Source organism: Nerophis lumbriciformis, linkage group LG13 (assembly GCF_033978685.3).
Source record: "Nerophis lumbriciformis linkage group LG13, RoL_Nlum_v2.1, whole genome shotgun sequence".
Classification (NCBI taxonomy): domain Eukaryota; kingdom Metazoa; phylum Chordata; class Actinopteri; order Syngnathiformes; family Syngnathidae; genus Nerophis; species Nerophis lumbriciformis.
Window position 1 is genome coordinate 47,707,653 of NC_084560.2, and position 20,061 is coordinate 47,727,713.

At 41.3% G+C, this 20,061-nt stretch overlaps 1 protein-coding gene across 11 annotated transcripts in view; it reads left to right on the top strand.

The window, feature by feature from the left end:
• The window catches only part of LOC133613275 (cyclic AMP receptor 4), a 250,254-nt gene that overhangs the window by 82,523 nt on the left and 147,670 nt on the right, over window positions 1-20,061 (top strand). For all 11 annotated transcript variants that reach the window (XR_012050792.1, XR_012050793.1, XR_012050791.1 and 8 more), the window contains one exon: window positions 11,334-11,412. Coding sequence is in view for 8 of the 11 variants with exons in the window: in XM_072914551.1 (XP_072770652.1) it covers window positions 11,334-11,412 (79 nt within the window). In the remaining 3 variants the exon portion in view is untranslated. The remainder of the gene's footprint in view (window positions 1-11,333; window positions 11,413-20,061) is intronic.

Genomic DNA, 20,061 nt, shown 5'->3' on the forward strand with positions numbered 1-20,061 from the left:
TGGACTTCCCTGCTTAGGCTGCTGCCCCCGCGACCCGACCTCGGATAAGCGGAAGAAGATGGATGGATGGATGGATGAAACGAAGCTTAGGCTAAATAGTTATTCGTATAAGGGGTTATCCGGCTTAGTGTAGACATAGCCTAAATGTCAACATTGAACACACACACACACACACACTCGTTTGTGCGCTCCAAAACTAAAAAAGAAAAATAATTGTACCTTGTGTCTGGGAATACGTGTGGCATTGTCGAACACTCTGGGAGTTTCAGAGTGATTAACTGTTAGAGTAGTGGCTTCACATAGTTGCCTCTAGCGTTAGCACAAACTTGCAGTGCGAGGCGATCCTTCATCGGCTTGTGTCCAGGTAGCGCCTTGTCCTTGGCTGTAATAAGGGTCCACTGTGGCATCTTTTTTGGTGTCATCACAATTAAAGACTTGCTGCGGAACAAAGATCGTTTGCTGATGAAATCCTAGAAATGAAGGTGCCGCAAGCCAGAGGCTAACTAAGTAGCTAAAAAGCTAGCTCAGTGGTTGCCTAGCAACCTGAAGCAATGCAGCGAGATTGAGAGTTTGGACATTTAAAGCATTTGGGATCACACAAAGTGATCTCTAAGACAAGCTGACATGGCGCACGATACTACAATTGTGGAAGTAAACTCGTCAGAAGTGGCGTTAGCATCAAAGCTCTTCAAAATGGCCACATCGGTGTGTACAGGATAGGATGTAGGGGGCCCGCCTTTTCAAAATTGCCGTGCCCGTGTGTACATGAGGTAATGTCATCAAAATGGCGCGGCACACAAAATGAAGGAATGAATGAATATTTCAATAAATAAATGAAACTTTCATACGTGGTCTGCACACACAGGCATATTTGGCGTGATGTAAACATAAATTGCATAAATAGAGGCGTTCTTAAATTGAGGCTCCACTGTAATTGAAATCCAATTTGTCTAATATAGACAAAACACATTGAGAATAATTCTAGTTTTACATGCACAAAAAATGTGAAATACACATAAACGAGGAATGAAATGGATAAATAAACATTTACCCCACAACTGTTACCTTTATGAACGTCTCTTGTTAGCAAGATGGGGATGAGTGGGGAGAAGGAAGGCAAAGGTAGAGCCCACACAAACACATCTTGGGTACTTTGGTAAGTGCTGACACAAGTTTTATATATCCAACAACGCATACATGAGTGTGGGCTGACACCACTTCATTTACATCAACTGATTCAAACACACGCATTTGCAAGACTGCGCTTTATGCACAACACGTTACACTGTCGTGTTTCCGCAACCCCACAGCAGTATGCTACAACTCGTAACTTTCTTTGGCCCCACGGTGTGTTATTTTGCAGCCATACGCAATAAACAAAAAGTACAGAGACTGGGATTCTTTGTTTGGGCACTTAATAGGGTGGAGTGGGTAGACGGCCTAGTTTAGTGGTCTCCAACCAGTAGTTTGTGAGTTCCCGGTAGCTCGCCAATTGATTTTGAGTACCTCAGTAAAGAGTCAAAGAATGTTCGCTTAAACTCTCAGCATTTGCATAACTATTAAATGTCTACATTATGATTTTATGCAATCTCAAATTAACACCAAATAGCACAAATAGACCTGCTTCCTAATTAAAGTACAATTTGAATGTTGCCAGTTTAATAAATAACACACAAAATCCTTTCTTTTTGTCAAAGTAGCTTCTATAGTGATTTAAAAACGGAACTAGAGAAAATACGTTGTGAAACATGAGGTGCAGAACACAACGTGTGGTAGATTTTTTAAGACAAATTGTGAGTTGTGGATACTGACATTTTGTGCAACTGCTGGCAAAACAAGCTTGTTTAGGTCGAAATGAGCTGTGAAAAGAAATGTTAGTTACAAAAATGAGTAGCTTTCTGCGATTTTCATTTTGCAAAAGTAGCTCTCAGAAGAAAAAAGGTTGCAGACCTCAGGTGTAGTTCGTTACTTGACATGTTTGGCGAGACAGAACTTCACATCGAAAACGGAATCCTACGAAAAGTGGGGCGTACAAAAATAATACGAGTATTCCATTTCGATTATATCTCCTCAGGGCACCACTCTGAAATGGTTCAATGGCCAATTCAGTGATTATTGTCTGTTGATCAGTCTTATAAGCAGGCATGACGTGAAATTATGATTAATAGTTCAATTGAAAGCAAAAACTACGATTACAAAATGTAATGGTAAGTGGTTTTACCCAGGATTGGCGTGATTGTGCTTTCACACGGCGACATGGCATCAGATAAGACCAGTCACCGTCTGGTTTGATGTATGAATATACTTACAATATTTGAAGTGTAAAAGTGAGTCTCAGGTGTTCAACCGTCCTGCCTGTGCTACGGCTCTAATACTGCCGTTAAACCGGAAAATGAGAAGAGTGATACGTGTCGTTAGACTCTACCCCAGAGCAGCCAAACCAGGTGACCAGGCAGCAATTGTTAGACTCCACCCGTCTTCTTTTGCTATTTCGTCAGATGTTGGATTTTCTGGAAGATTTCACTAGCATTTATTAAAACAGGTCACAGGTCAATTTGACAGAGTTGGTCTCACTCCTGGAAAAGCATTGTCGAGTCCGCATGTCAGCAACCCGAGCAGGTGCCTCCACAAGCAAACTTCTGCAAAAGTGAGCACCGATTAATAATTATTCACTCTCTTAACAGTAAATTAACACACAAGTCCACTGGGTCAAAGAGTCCATGGTCAAGTGTTTGAGTGTTCACTCCAAGGCTTCCGAAGAAGAGAATTTTTGTCAAAAGGATGTGTAGCTAATTTGAATTAAAATGATAAATGATCACTTAATCAATCACTGTTTGTTTGTATAGTCCTTAATCACAAATGCCTCAAAGGGCTTCACAAACCACGACGACATTTCCTGATCTGAACCCACATCCGGGCAAGGCAAAACTCCAAAAGCCCAAAACAGGAAAAAGAAGAAACTTTGGAAAGGAGTCCCTTAATTATGTATTAAAATATTGATATCTGAGGCTCGTTCCTCCTTTTTAATAATTTGACCTTTGTACCATTCTTTAGCTATTGAAGACAGCTTGAGGTTACACTTTCAGAGACATTATTCTTTTCAAGGGATTAGACATATTAAAGCACATATCAATGTCTCCAAAACAATAGATAATAATTAGAGATGTCCGATAATGGCTTTTTTGACGATATCCGATATTTCGATATTGTCCAACTCTTAATTACCGATTCCGATATCAAGCGATACCGATATATACAGTCGTGGAATGAACACATTATTAGTGGAAGAATGGCCGTGCGCGACCCGAGGGTCCCTGGTTCAATCCCCACCTAGTACCAACCTCGTCATGTCCGTTGTGTCCTGAGCAAGACACTTCACCCTTGCTCCTGATTGCTGCTGGTTAGCGCCTTGCATGGCAGCTCCCTCCATCAGTGTGTGAATGTGTGAATGTGGAAGTAGTGTCAAAGCGCTTTGAGTACCTTGAAGGTAGAAAAGCGCTATACAAGTACAACCCATTTATTTATCATTTATTTATTATGCCTAATTTTGTTGTGATGCCCCGCTGGATGCATTAAACAATGTAACAAGGTTTTCCAAAATAAATCAACTCAAGTTATGTAAAAAAATGCCAACATGGCACTGCCATATTTATTATTGAAGTCAAAAAGTGCATTCTTTTTTTTTTAACATGCCTCAAAACAGCAGCTTGTAATTTGGGACATGCTCTCCCTGAGAGAGCATGAGGAGGTTGAGGTCGGCGAGGTTGGAGGTGCGGGGTTGAGGTGGGGGGGTGGTAGGAGGGGTGTATATTATATATAAACCCATTTTTATTCACTGGCTTTTAACCCAGCATTAGACTTTGAACTGTTTTTAGCTTTTAACTTTTTGAACTGTTTTTAACTTTTAAACTGTTTTTATCTAACAAACTGTTCTTAGGGTAATTTATATTTGCTTTTTAATTGTGTATTTTTATTTCTGTTTTAAATGTCATTTTTTTAGTCTGTCCCTTGCCTCTATTTCTTTGTGGTGTACAGCCCTTTGTTTTTCAACTGTGCTTGTCTTTAAAGGGCTTTATAAATAAAGTTGGTATGGTATGGTATGGTATTGTAGAGTTAGTGCTGCAAGGGGTTCTGGGTATTTGTTGTGTTGTGTTTATGTTGTGTTACGGTGCGGATGTTCCCCCGAAATGTGTTTGTCATTCTTGTTTGGTGTGGGTTCACAGTGTGGCGCATATTTGTAACAGTGTTAAACTTGTTTATACGGCCACCCTCAGTGTGACCTGTATGGCTGTTGACCAAGTATGTCTTGCATTCACTTGTGTGTGTGAAAAGCCGTAGATATTATGTGACTGGGCCGGCACGCAAAGGCAGTGCCTTTAAGGTTTATTGGCGCTCTGTACTTCTCCCTACGTCCGTGTACACAGCGGCCTTTTAAAAAGTCATACATTTTACTTTTTGAAACCGATACCGATAATTTCCGATTTTACATTTCCAAGCATTTATCGGCCGATAATATCGGCAGCCCGATATTATCGGCCGACATCTGTAATAATAACTGCAGTCAGGCAGAGTGAAGGCCGGATATGGTGTGTGTTCTTCAAATGAAGAATAATGACATTCAAGACAAATGTGTGAATGTAAGTGTATAATTGCCATTATATTGTAACAGTGGGAAAGAGACAGTGCAGCTTTGTGAAAGAGACTAACGATAAGTAAAACCACTAAAGTCACAGTTAGTGTCATACAACGTCAAACCACAGGAAGTTTATGAGCATCAAAATTTAAACCATGCTCATTTTTCTTTGGCTTTTTGTTGCTTTTTGCATCAACTAACGTGAAACAAGAGGAAGAACATTTTAACGTAATTATACACGCATTGTACACACAATTATGAATAATGTTAAGTGTAATAGAAATGGCTTTATGACAGTGAATAAATGAATTGCATTGTTTACGATGAGAAAGGATTTTGTCTCTAAGCTGCTGCTTTGGGCTAAGGCTCAAGCAGGCCTATTAGGGAAGCAGTATCTTTCGTTTTTCTATTTTTTTTTTATGCCGCCTCGCTTTGCTTTTACAGAACAGAGGCGCAGCGTCCACGGACCTGCCTATCAAAGCGAGACAAAGGCCTCCGTTTTGTGATTACAGGGAGAGGTTGAAACACCTCTGAGCTTACATCACCTCCCGAGAGGTTGCATAACACAAAGCTGCCATTCCAACAAAGCCATCACTGCCGCCGCCAACCCCCTTCTCTCGCTTCCCCTTCTCTTGCTCGCCTCTCTTTCTTTCATCCGGTCAGAAATACCTGACATGTTCCTCGCCATGGCACCTCCCCTTGATTGTCAGGCCCGCCATCCTCCCAGGAAGGCGGTGCATTTTCCCGTGATGTGAGTGACTTTGCAGCCTTTTGTCTCCGACACTCGCCGAAAGGGAGCCACACGTCAGCGAGCTTAATTAACACGCAACTCTTCCCTATCACAATTTAGAAAAGTTTAGCGCCATTGGTCAGTCAAAAGGGGAGCTTTGCAGGGTGCTTGAATTTCTCATCAATAGTCGTGTTGTGTTCAAAAGGTTTTTTAAAAAGTGCTTGAATATTTTGGTCAGGCGTTGTAAAGTACCAGACGTAAGTACTTGTTTGTTTCACAGCAAATAGCATACCTGCCAACTACTCCGGTTTTCCCGTAATTAGTACGGTTTTCATCAACCTATTCCGGGTTACGGTTGCAGTGATAAAAAATACGGTTTTTCATTAATTTAAAAAAAATATTTTTTTTAAAGTTTTATTCACGAAATCGCGTAACAACAATGACAATCGACACTGCTTCCCGTAACTTCCTATCGAGCCATTCCGAATGCCATGCGCGAGGCTATTTATAGCACCGCTGCCAAGCACGAGGCACCAGTTGCCATTGTTTCCAAACGAGCGAACGATCATGGAATCAGCCGGAGAAAAATGGCAAACGAGTCTTAAACCGAAAAGAAAACTGCAGTCATTCCGTGAAGAATATTCAAAAGCCTATCCGGGAATAATTATCCGTTCCAAAAAGGGTGAAAACTACGCGAATTGCACCTTGTGCAGACAAGATTTTTCGATCGGACACGGAGGAATTAGCGATGTAAAAGACCACGTTGGGACAAAAAAACACAAGTCTAATGCCGTTGCTAGCGATACAAGTGGAAAACTTTCAACGTTTTTCGGATTTTAGCCACAAAAAGGTAATGACACCAATGTTATCTATTGGAATTGTTTAGTACTGTTATACTGTTAAAAGTGTTTATACTATTTATGCTTTCAAGTCCAAGTTGAAGAAATCTTGTTAAATGTTGACAGCATAACTACCAAAATACAGAAGTATGTCCTTAATATTTTTGCAGTGCTATTTCTGTTGAAAAGTTCAAATGATTACATTAGAGATGTGATGTGCCACTTTTCAAGTGTCTGATGGCTTCAATTAATTTTCATTCATTTTTCATATTTTGAATTCTTTTGAAAGGCTTACAAAAAAACTACATTTGAATTGTAATTCCATGCTATTGACAGGACTATTAATTTTAATGAAGTTAGCTTACCATGTTTACAGTATGATAATTGTGATAGAAATGTGAATTTTAGGCACAGAATATTTTTTACAATTGAACAAGGCAGTAGATTATACAAGCTTGGACAGAAAGTTAATAATGACACCAATTTTTTTTTTAATGGAATTGTTTAGTACTGTTTTACCATTTGTTTACTGTAAAAAGTGTTTATACTTTCAATGAACAAATTGAAGTCTTGTGAAAGGTTGACAGGATAACTGGCATTAACTGTCAAAATAATTTCAAACTATTGAAGTTAGCTTACAGAATAAACATGTCAATCAACCCATATGATTTTTGCTGTAATATTTTTGTTTTGAAAAGACACTGTGACTGATAGAAAAGTGATGGTTTTAGCAACATTTTAACCTGTCTGAATGCTAATAATCATTTTGCGTCGGCCCCCCTGGACCCCCCACCAGGACTTTGTCCTGGACCTACCGGGGCCTGCGGCCCCTGGACCCTGGCTACTAGGTTTTTCTGATTTCAAAAGTTGGCAGGTATGAAATAGCCATCTGACTGACGAGCTTGTTATGTGGAGAAATAACATCAAACATATACTAGAGATGTAACGATATGAACATTTCATTGTTGAATGTGCTCAAAAAATACTTACATACACGCTGAAATCTTTTGGCCAAGTTATTTAAATAAAAAAATAGACACAATGTTAGAAAACTCACTAATTTGCATGTTTGATTTTCTTATGCTTCACTGATAGTGTTTAAGGTTAATTCCGATTTTTTTTGCCCAGGTCCTTTCTAAGAGAGCACAGCTTGTAGGTTCAATGTGTACAATGACATATCTTACTTGCTCACACAGCAATGTGCTTATATAAGTTTAGACTGTGGTATGTCATTTCTTAACGGGGAAGGAAGTTAATGTCTTTTGTTTTCATGTTAGCATTAGAGTTAGAGTTAGTCAGTCAGTTAGTTTATTAAAGTGCAGTTATTAGTCACAGTTTTTGCAGAATTTTAATTTAAAACGGTAATACTTTCGGACGTTTCAGGGTTTATCGGGTCTGTAGTGCATTCTTCACGCGCGCTTTAAGTGAAAGATGAGGCACAAATACAGTAGTACCGACCGTAGAAGCAGATTGTCTTATTGTTCAGCTTTAGATTGTACCCAGACAACAGTATGACAATGCCAAGTGGGATACATTGTGCTAAGCCCCAAATTAATCGAACCCTTGTCAAATTTTGGGGTAGTGTGATTTTATTCCAATTTGTTGTATAATTTATAAAGTGATATTTATTTTATTGTTGCACGATAAATATCCAACAGATAATTATCGCACCGTGTGAGGAATTATGACGTCATACTGATTAAAACATGGTTCCTAATAGGCGAGATTACACGTACTGTGCTGTGGGTCAGCCAGGGTGAGCGAATCAAGCGCTCCTTTTCCTGTACCCGTACCGCGCTGAATTCCCCTAAGCCAGGGGTCGGCAACCCAAAATGTTGAAAGAGCCATATTGGACCAAAAGTACAAAAACAAATCTGTCTGGAGCTGCAAATACTCTCATCAGTGTAGCATGTTTAATATAAACAGTAGAAAGGTTTGTGTCATGTGTGTCCCCCTACAGAAACCAAATTTACCATAAAAATATATTTTTTCATCCTCCATTTCCATACATTTTTGAAAAAGCTCTAGGTAACCAATAGGGCGGCGCCGAAGAGCTGCGGTTGCCGACCCCCGCCCTAACCACTGTCAACAAACATGGCGTCGATCGTGTGGGACTTCTTCACGGTGCTAGAGGAAAAGTTTTTGTGTGATATTTACAGTAAATATGTCAGAAAAACATTGAGCCACAACATTATCAGCCACCTGAAAAGCCAGCATCGTTACAACGATGTTTTGAAAGCCTACGAAGACGCTGCACCAAAATCAAGCTGTGCACAAACTACAGTTACATTTAAATAATAAATATAAATAAGTTATCGGTGTCCATCTTGAGAGTCATCAAGTTATCTGTATCATCTTGACAAAAATAATAGCGCAGTAATAGTTAATTTAATAACAAAGAAGTGGCAAAAGACATTAAGCAAGACACTGTTTAGAAAATGCAACCATTTTTATGATTTTCTTTCCATTCTGACAAGAAGCTCCAAGTTCTATTGTCCAATAAAATCAAGTGAATGGTTTCAGGTGTAATTTATATATAATATAAATCACATATATATTTTATACGTAATTTATATATATTATATATATTCATAAATACCTATTCAACAATGTAAAAAAATGACTTATGCTTGCCTACAAGGGGCTGAGTGAAGTGAAGTGAAGTGAATTACATTTATATAGCGCTTTTTCTCAAGTGACTCAAAGCGCTTTACATAGTGAAACCCAATATCTAAGTTACATTTAAACCAGTGTGGGTGGCACTGGGAGCAGGTGGGTAAAGTGTCTTGCCCAAGGACACAACGGCAGTGACTAGGATGGCAGAAGCGGGGATCGAACCTGCAACCCTCAAGTTGCTGGTACGGCCACTCTACCAACCGAGCTATACCGTCGAGTAGCTTAGCGGGTAGAGCGGCTGTCCAGAAACTTGATGGTTCCTTGTTCAATTCCATCTTCTGCCATCCTAGTCACTGCCACTGTGTCTTTGGGCAAGACACTTAGCCCACCTTGCTCCCATTGCCACCACACTGGTATAAATGAAGCTTATCACCAACAAGCTACGATGTATTGCTTTTCTAGAGCGCTTTGAGACATTTGTGAAAAAGTGCTATATACTGTTCTGTAAATATTATTAATTACATAAATGTGTTTTTGTGGTTATTAGAATACATTTTGCATGCATTTAATTGTTAAAAAAAAAGTGTGTTGGTGGCTTCAGATAATTATGGTTTAACTGTACGCCGTAACTCGGTTTTAAGATCACGGCTGGGTCAATTTCCGATACAGTACCATACCTGCCAACTACTCCGGTTTTCCCGTAATTAGTACGGTTTTCGTCAACCTATTCCGGGTTACGGTTGCAGTGATAAAAAATAAGTTTTTTCATTAATTAAGAAAAAAAAATTTTTTTTAAGTTTTATTCACGAAATCGCGTAACAACAATGACAATCGACACTGCTTCCCGTAACTTCCTATCGAGCCATTCCAAATGCCATGCGCGAGGCTATTTATAGCACCGCTGCCAAGCACGAGGCACCAGTTGCCATTGTTTCCAAACGAGCGAACGATCATGGAATCAGCCGGAGAAAAATCGCAAACGAGTCTTAAACCGAAAAGAAAACTGCAGTCATTCCGTGAAGAATATTCAAAAGCCTATCCGGGAATAATTATCCCTTCCAAAAAGGGTGAAAACTACGCGAATTGCACCTTGTGCAGACAAGATTTTTCGATCGGACACGGAGGAATTAGCGATGTAAAAGACCACGTTGGGACAAAAAAACACAAGTCTAATGCCGTTGCTAGCAATACAAGTGGAAAACTTTGGATTTTAGCCACAAAAAGGTAATGACACCAATGTTATCTATTAGAATTGTTTAGTACTGTTATACTGTTAAAAGTGTTTCAAGTCCAAGTTGAAGAAATCTTGTTAAATGTTGACAGCATAACTACCAAAATACAGAAGTATGTCCTTAATATTTTTGCAGTGCTATTTCTGTTGAAAAGTTCAAATGATTACATTAGAGATGTGATGTGCCACTTTTCAAGTGTCTGATGGCTTCAATTAATTTTCATTCATTTTTCATATTTTGAATTCTTTTGAAAGGCTTACAAAAAAACTACATTTGAATTGTAATTCCATGCTATTGACAGGACTATTAATTGTAATGAAGTTAGCTTACCATGTTTACAGTATGATAATTGTGATAGAAATGTGAATTTTAGGCACAGAATATTTTTTACAATTGAACAAGGCAGTAGATTATACAAGCTTGGACAGAAAGTTAATAATGACACCAATTTTTTTTTTAATGGAATTGTTTAGTACTGTTTTACCATTTGTTTACTGTAAAAAGTGTTTATACTTTCAATGAACAAATTGAAGTCTTGTGAAAGGTTGACAGGATAACTGGCATTAACTGTCAAAATAATTTCAAACTATTGAAGTTAGCTTACAGAATAAACATGTCAATCAACCCATATGATTTTTGCTGTAATATTTTGTTTTGAAAAGTCACTGTGACTGATAGAAAAGTGATGGTTTTAGCAACATTTTAACCTGTCTGAATGCTAATAATCATTTTGCGTCGGGGGGGGCGAAGGAACCCCCCACCAGGACTTTGTCCTGGACCTACCGGGGCCTGCGGTCCTTGGACCCTGGCTACTAGGTTTTTCTGATTTCAAAAGTTGGCAGGTATGCAGTACTGTATTTGTTTACGAAGTGTGACCAAATCACAAGGCAGTTGCACTTCCTGTCTCTCACTCAAGGTATCGGAGAGTCAAGTTTTTTGTACCAAAAAATCCGATCAGGAATACATGCACCGTTGCACCCCTACAAATGACATAAAAACTTGCTTGATTAGAGGCACAGGAACCCAGTCAACTGCAGTGAAAAGTTAAGAGAATAAAAAAAAGCACTGACTAAACAAGCATTCTTCACTTTCTCTGCACCAAAAAAAAGCCTCAAACTCTCAGTTCAGGGTCCTGCAGACAGCAGCAAAACACAAAACCGAGAAGAAACGCATGCTGCGCATTTATAAAGCGTATGAAGACATGTGGCTCAAGCCTCATGTATCACAGTATGTGTTGGAAATACTTTGTTCATAGTGTCTTTTCTCATTTGGTCACCTTGCAGATGGTACGTGCCGCTCTTCACTCTCATCCTGCTGATGATCTGCTGCTACGCCAGGATCATCTGCGTGGCCAATAACCGGGTGAGTTAGGCCGCATCCATATGGTGTGACCTTTTTAAGACGCATCAAATCAACAGTGAAGACTTTGAGGATAAATAAGTGAGGGGGACTTATCTGAGTGGAAAACACGAGCACTCAACAGCTGTGCCAATTCTCTGACTTTGCCAGGGTCAAAGTCCTGGAGCAGGCCTATAAATACTTGACATTTTGGATATTTTGCCCTTATTCCCTTCTTCCAACAGGTTTGTTTGACCGCTCTGTCAATGCTTGCAGATCTTGGCAATACACCTTTCCCCAGAGCATTATGTGTTTGTCCATATAGGCTGCTGCTTACATTCTAGTCCTGCAGCCTTGGTTAGGTGCTCTTCTTGAATGGAGATAGGCATTTTTTGTCCAATTCCAATTATGCAGTGCCCTAAACTATAGGGATTGAAAGAAATAGCAGCGTAAGTAACATGTATACATTCATCGCAATAGGTTGGCGCCACTGAAATTGATTCTTTAACAGCTATGCTCTTTTGAAAGTGATTTAATCTTTTCTGTGGTGAAGTTATTCCTTTGACAATCAATGGTGAGGGCCAATGAAAACTATTTGGTTAACCTCTTCTACTTTATATCCTTGACTGCGGTCATTTTTACACATTTCATCTCAATATTATGTGGCGTTGTGACTACTTAAAGGGGTCACATTATGTTGTTGTTTATTTTCTACATTTAAAACACTTCGCCTGCCATTCTGTAATTTGAAGTGCTTACACATGGAGTCGACTGACAGATATAAGTTAGAACTACACATTACTTTTTACTAGAAATGGCTACAGCGGAGGATTTTAGAATGCATGTGCATGTACGAGCCAGTCTGTCCCACAACAAGAGGATAGAGAAATTTTTTTTTTTAAATGATTGAATACAACTGAAAAAAAGTAAAGTAAGTGACTTGACTTAATTGTGCAGCTATGATCTTCCTCACTTCAGTGTACATTTCACTTGAATATTCTCTTTTCTCTTCTCCGTCATTTGGGATATCCGTTGTGATTTCCCTTCCTGGTTCCATGACCCGCTCATCTTGCCTCTGATTGGCCTGTCCGTAATGTTTTGCTCCTCTACTCTCAACCAATCGTGACTTGTCATTTTAAACCAACCAACCAACCAACCAACCAATCACGGATGTTCTTATACATAAACCAACCAATCATCATTGATTGACAGTTTGTCCCCTGCCCGTGGAGTTGCACTAGTCCACTTCTCTCTTTCTCTTCTCCCTCTCTCTTCTTTTGTAGCATGTAGCTTAGCTAACCGCGACATGGGTCTAAAAATAGCTAAGCTACGGAAATCGCTACTTGTTTAAAAAGTAGCGAAGCTACTGCCAAGCTACTGGGAAATGTAGTTAAAGGGGAACATTATGAGCAGACCTATGTAAGCGTCAATATATACCTTGATGTTGCAGAAAAAAGACCATATATTTTTTTAACCGATTTCCGAACTCTAAATGGGTGAATTTTGGCGAATTAAACGCCTTTCTATTATTCACTCACAGAGCGATGACGTCACATCAGGAAGCAATCCGCCATTTTCTCAAACACATTACAAACACCGAGTCAAATCAGCTCTGTTATTTTCCGTTTTTTTGACTGTTTTCCGTACCTTGGAGACATCATGCCTCGTCGGTGTGTTGTCGGAGGGTGTAACAACACCAACAGGGACGGATTCAAGTTGCACCAGTGGCCCAAAGATGCCAAAGTGGCAAGAAATTGGACGTTTGTTCCGCACACTTTACCCACGAAAGCTATGCTACGACAGAGATGGCAAGAATGTGTGGATATCCTGCGACACTCAAAGCAGATGCATTTTTAACTGGACTGGACAGATCAGCTTTCAGGAAAAGAGAGCGGATGAGGGTATGTCTACAGAATATATTAATTGATGAAAATTGGGCTGTCTGCACTAGGGATGTCCCGATCCAGGTTTTTGCACTTCCGATCCGATACCGATATTGTTTTTGCACTTCCGATCCGATACCGATACTGACCGATACCGATACTGACCGATACTGGCCTATCCGAGCATGTATTAAAGTTTAAAGTTATTTAGCCTACTTAGTTGTCAGAATCATGTTGAAAAGGGTTTTAGTACTCTTGATAACAACTAGCCAGCTGAATTAGGGGAGTTTGAATAATACACAATGGTTGGTAACAAGAAACTGACCTGTTTATTCAAGGATAAACACAAAATAGACAAAATTATACATGACAAACAGAAATGGCATCATTGAACTAGGGCTGGGCGATATGGCCTTTTTTTAATATTGCCATATTTTAAGGCCATGTCACGATACACCATATATATGTGGATATGTTTAGTCCATGTCACGATACATCATATATATGTGGATATTTTGCCTTAGCCTTGAATGAACACTTGATGCATATAATCACAGCAGTATGATGATTCTATGTGTCTACATTAAAACATTCTTCTTCATACTGCATTAATATATGCTACTTTTAAACTTTCATGCAGAGAAGAAAATCACAACTAAAAAAATCACTAATTTTTTTCATACGGTGTTGATGTGGAAATGTTTGCCTCTGCATTTTGATGGTGTGGACGTGTGGCACCGAATGGAGATAAGCGTCTCGGCAGACGTTACAATATTTGAACAATGATGACGAAAACAGTTTTCTCTGTTGTGTCCGTGTGTCGAAAATTGTTATGCGCTTATTTTTTATTTGATTTTGTGCGTGGCATAGATTTGCCGTTGCTAGCACGGCTGCGCTAGCATCACAGCTAACGTTAGCCATGCTGCTACCTCTCTGCTCGGGGAGGACGTATATGTATGTGACGTATGACGTGACAGTATGTGACGTATGTCGGGACAGTATGTGACGTGTGTAAGAAGGTGCACTTGCTGTCTGTGAGAGGGAGACACAGGAAAGAGTGAGAAGAGCCTGTCGTGTAATGTCAGCAGCTAAAAGCAACTGCGTGAGAATCCACAGACCTGTGGATGTGTTGAAGGTGTGCTGGAAAATGCGGAACGGAAATTAGGGAGCAGCAGAAAAGTGGAATGTATTATTTAGATAGGTGCGTTGGAAAACACGGACCGGAGTTTTTTTAAAAACGGGATCTGGATCGGCATTTTCCCATGCCTTGCCGATACGCATTTTTTGGCAAATATTGGATCGGGACATCCCTAGTCTGCACTCTCAAAGTGCATGTTGTTGCCAAATGTATTTCATATGCTGTAAACCTAGTTCATAGTTGTTAGTTTCCTTTAATGCCAAACAAACACATACCAATCGTTGGTTAGAAGGCGATCGCCGAATTCGTCCTCGCTTTCTCCCGTGTCGCTGGCTGTCGTGTCGTTTTCGTCAATTTCGCTTGCATACGGTTCAAATTGATATGGCTCAATAGCTTCAGTTTCTTCTTCAATTTGGTTTTCGCTACCTGCCTCCACACTACAACCATCCGTTTCAACACATGCGTAATCTGTTGAATCGCTTAAGCCGCTGAAATCCGAGTCTGAATCCGAGCTAATGTCGCTATAGCTTGCAGTTCTTTCCGCCATGTTTGTTTGTGTTGGCTTCACTATGTGACGTCACAGGAAAATGGACGGGTGTATATAACGATGGTTAAAATCAGGCACTTTGAAGCTTTTTTTAGGGATATTGCGTGATGGGTAAAATTTTGAAAAAAACTTCAAAAAATAAAATAAGCCACTGGGAACTGATTTTTAATGGTTTTAACCATTCTGAAATTATGATAATGTTCCCCTTTAAGCTACGTAGCTTCGATTTTTAAGTTAATTATTTTTTATTTGCAAACCGTATTTTCTACCACTGCAGTCGTAAACCGGAATGGATTATCAAAGACCGTACTAATTACGGGAAAACCGCAGTTGTTGGCGAGTATGCAGAAGTTGACGTTTTACTTGCTAGTTGGTCACTGGCACACTGCTGGTGGCACAGTCAGGCTCCATATTTACTTGTGTTGTTGTTGTTGTTGTTGTGGGTCAGTGCAGTGAGGAGGAGACGGCGGCAAGCACGTCTTGGAAGGAGGAAGGGGAGGGCTTTAACATGGAGTGTTGCGGGGGAGAACAAGGAACACAACAAATAAGCAGCGTTCGGTCATTTTAACGTGAACATTTTTTTATGGATATTACGATATTTTTTAAATTCATATCTTGTTTAAAATATATCGATATATCTTACAAACTCGATATATCGCCCAGCCCTATCCTAAACTAATGTGTCTAGTGTCTAGCATTGACATCTCATTTTTTAAACATGCACCCCAACTGTATTGCTTGGGCTATTTATTTTCTGATGAATTCACTACATGGTGGCGCTGTTGCGGGTGACCCCATGAATGAGATTGACTAGTCATTGTCACGGCGGGGCTGCATGTTAATGCACGGAGCGTTTTCACCGGATGCAGACAGAACTCCGGAGGCAGTGTGCAGGTAAGACAATGATTTATTGTCCATAAATCAGTCAGGCAGGAGTACAAAAATATAGGAAGTGTGCCGATAGCATGGGAAGCTAAAGGAAAAGCTTAGCATGGAAAACAAGCAAACCAATGGCAAAGCTTAGCTCAGGAATCAAACGGAAAACACACATAACTTGTTGCATTGAGCAAACAAGACAGCCAGACTGAGTGTGGCAAAAGCAGGAATAAATAGCTCTCTGATTAGTGCCCGGGAGCAGGTGAGCGTTCCGAACACTAATCAGAGGCAGGTGAAAATAATCAGCCCCCATGGCAACAAAAACACAAACCCAGGGTTGCTGAAAACAGAACTAAGGGAGTCAAACTAAAATAAAACATGATCCGGGCAAGGGATCATGACAGTAATTCATCACACAGCTCAATCCACTCTACAAGACACCCGCTGTAACTAGAGGGCGTTTTGCTGAATCACCACACACCTTTAGGGGACATGTTTGTCAAATTTGAGCAAGATTGGTTGATTGGCAACACTAAATTGGTCCTAGTGTGAATGGTTGTCTATATATTATCTATCCCACCGTGACCCACAGAGGGACAATATGGAGAAAATGGATGGATGGATGGTTGAACATTATGGCCGACATCAAGCAAAACGTTTTATGCAGTGGCTCAAGGTGGGACTTAGTAACTAATTGCTCATAAATCATTGGTCAAATCATTATCATTATCATAACATGTTAGCATGTCTTCCAGAGCATTTGGACCACAACCTATCGGCCAGAAAGCCAGAGTTCTTCCTTCGCTGTTAGTCTTATTTTGTATATTCCGGAGAACCAGCGTCCTCTACATTAGACATTGGAGTAGACATGGCCTGTTCATTTTGCTAGAGTTAAAAATGTGAGTCTCTCACACGTTTTTCAAGCTGAACTTGCGGGCGACCAGTCGAATAGCCCAAATGATGAAAAAGAGAGGACCTAAAATGGAACCTTGAGGAACACTACTAGAGAAGTTGGACTACTGACTGCAACACCTTAGTTACAAAAATGACATCGTGAAATAAACTGGCAAATAGGAGAGGACATAAAGGTGTGCCTTGAGGAGTGCCTTAGTTTTGTAAAACACAAGTTTGGACCTCAGTGTTCTCTATTTGCTAGCAGGATTATAATGTCTATGCAAGGATCTGCCAATGTGTTTATAGTGCTCCAAGTCTTTGTACAACAGGAGCACTCATGTTTTGGCTGCAAAAATGTGTTTGCCAAGTGTTGAACTGAACTAAGATATGGTGTATATGTATATGTATATGTATGGTGTATATGTATATGTATTAGAGATGCGCAGTTTGCGGGCACAACCGCGGAGTCCACGGATTAGCCGCGGATCGGGCGGATGAACTTAAAAAAAATTAGATTTTATCCGCGGGTCGGGTCGGGTGGTTGAAATAAAAAAAATTAGATTTTAAATAGATTCAGGCGGGTGGCAGTTAAACCAATTGGGAAATATATATACATAGTTAAATGTTGTTACCCACATACGAAAAACGAGCAGGCACCTGCAGCATATGCCACAACAGAAGAAAAAAAAGAAAAAGAGATGGACCCTTTTACGGAGCGGAGAAGGGACGCCTCGCCGGGGTCCGGGACCGAGGACCCTTCCCCCGAGAGGGCCCCACCGGGAGCCGTAGCTGAGGCGATCCGCGAGAAGGGCCCGACGCACGTCCAGGGTCACCACCGCGCCCACCGCACCGACACCCCGCCTCGTCCGCCTTCGCCGCGGCCGGCGTCACGCGCAGCAGGTAAGCAGCTCGTAACAGGGGTCACTCCGCGCGCTCCGCCCGCGCAGCTTACCTGCCCGCCACCCCTGTTGCCGGGGGCGCGTAACAGGGGTCACTCCGCGCGCAGTGCGCTCACGAAAGGGGTGGGGCTCACCCTGGTTGATATAGACAGCAGGACGGTGGCCATGGAAGTTGGAACCCGCTAAGGAGTGTGTAACAACCCACCTGCCGAATCAACTAGCCCTGAAAATGGATGGCGCTGGAGCGTCGGGCCCATATACCCGGCCGTCGCCGGCAGCGAGACGCGCTTGGAGGTGCGCTCAGCGCGGCTCCCATATGATTGCGCACTGGTGTGCGTCTGGGTCGTGACAGCGTGGCACGCGAATGTCTGTGCTGCATTGGATCAGTCTCCTTTCTTTAACAGGCAAAAGCTTTATAACCTCACTAATGCCTTGCATCGTCTATATTAGATATATAACAACGGGCGGGTGCGGGCGGATGCGGTTCTGATCAAATGTTAGATCGGGTGGATTGCGGATGGTTGACGACTTTCTGATGCGGTTGCGGATGAAATAATTGCCTATCCACGCATCTCTAATATGTATATGTACGGTGTCATTCCGGGGGCGCCAGTTGACTACACCCGAATGTTGAATTTGAATTGTTTTCCATAGTATGGAAACTACACAGATGACAGATTTTTTAGATTTTTGTCATACCGTTTCTTGCGGTCTAAAGTGGGAACAATCCAAGTCCTTTTAATACCTCCCCATTGCTCACTTACTCCTGGCTACTAATGGGACGTTTTGTCTATTGCCTTTATTCGCTAAACAAAAATACAGCTGCTCTTGGGATGAAAACAGCCTGTTTCTAGTGGATGGATGTCCCTTTTGGCTCGCGTATATCTTGTGTGCTTTTCCACTGCGAGGGTGCAGCCGAGAAGCCCGGAGGCGGCATTCCGCGAGGTCCGCATAGCTGACATTCCCCTGATATGACAACACCACGCACAAGCGCAGAAGGCCTGGTCGCTCGCCCGAGTTTCGGCTTCTTTTACGAAACACTCGAATTAGGTGGCCATCTTTAATGTTGACATTTGACGAATTTTGCGGGAAGCTGGCACCCTCTCCTAATATCTGAATATAACTAAATGGCATGACAAAAAAACCGCCAACATCTCACAACATCCACCTGTCTCGCCCCCACCCGTCTCGCTATACGCATATCATTTTTTTCTTCGCTCTTTCCCCGTCTCGCTCCACCTGTCTCGCCCTTCACTCCGCCGTTTTGCATCCTCTATCACATTTATGAAGCGCTGCGCCTTTATCTCCCTCTCCGCTGCAGGCAGTCTCACTTGAAAGATTCTCAACAAGCTTTGAAAGCGGGGGTAGGTAGGTGGCGCCTCGCTCGGCGCAGAGACGAGGAGCGAGCGAATAAGTGAGGGAGGGATGGAGGGAGGAAGGAAGGAAGGCGGCAGCGGCGGACGCTTTCTACAGGCCGAGGCGGCGAGATTGCGGGCGGTAATTAGTGCGTAGCTCATTAGTCTTCCAAGCATGCGTTACGACTGGCCGTGGCTTTAAAGAAATAAACATTGTAGAGCTGTGTGCAGCTGGGGAGCCAAATTGATTGTATTTAGGATTCCTCATCCACCTCCTACAAGCCTTTTTTGGCATCCACCTCTGATAGTCAGTACTAGGTATGGGAATCTTTGGGTACCTCACGATTCCATCCGATTCCGATTCTTGGGATGACAGTTCGATTTAGAATTGATTCTGATTCAACACGATTCTTAATTCAAACTGATTCCTGCAATAAATGATCTGGTATGATAATTATCATAAAACCTTTTCAAAACCTCCTTTTGGTTGCTTACATATATTGCTATAGACACAGCGACGAAGCATGGGGATGACCTTAAAACGTCTATTTAAAAATGTATTAAAAATATATATTATATCATTATATAAGTCAGTGTTTCCCACAGGACAGGCATCTATTTGTGGTGGTGTGGTCGGGGGGGGGGGGGGGGCAGCGGCGATGACCAAGAAGAACGCGGAGTTGGAATATAATTACAACATTTTATGTACATATTTATATACAGATTTGAACAATTAGTGATTCACTGAAATATATTTATTAATTGTGGTTCTTACAAAAAATATATCTTATAAAATATAAAAGCTAAAATGTCTCTTAAAGCTCTGCCCCTTTAATTAGTGAATACTAAATAATTTAACTTTAGCCTACTACTACAACCATATTATTTACCAGCAACATGAAGTGAAACAGAGGCAGAGGTGTCCTGCCACAGTCACTCAACCTCCTCCTCCTCCTCCTGCTGCTGCTGAACAGGTCGCACCTGTGGTCCGCACTGTAGGCCTACCGCCTCTCCAAGTTGAGCCCTTTTCGGCCGTTGAAAATATTTTTCTATACTCATCTGTGTGAAGGAGTGAACATCC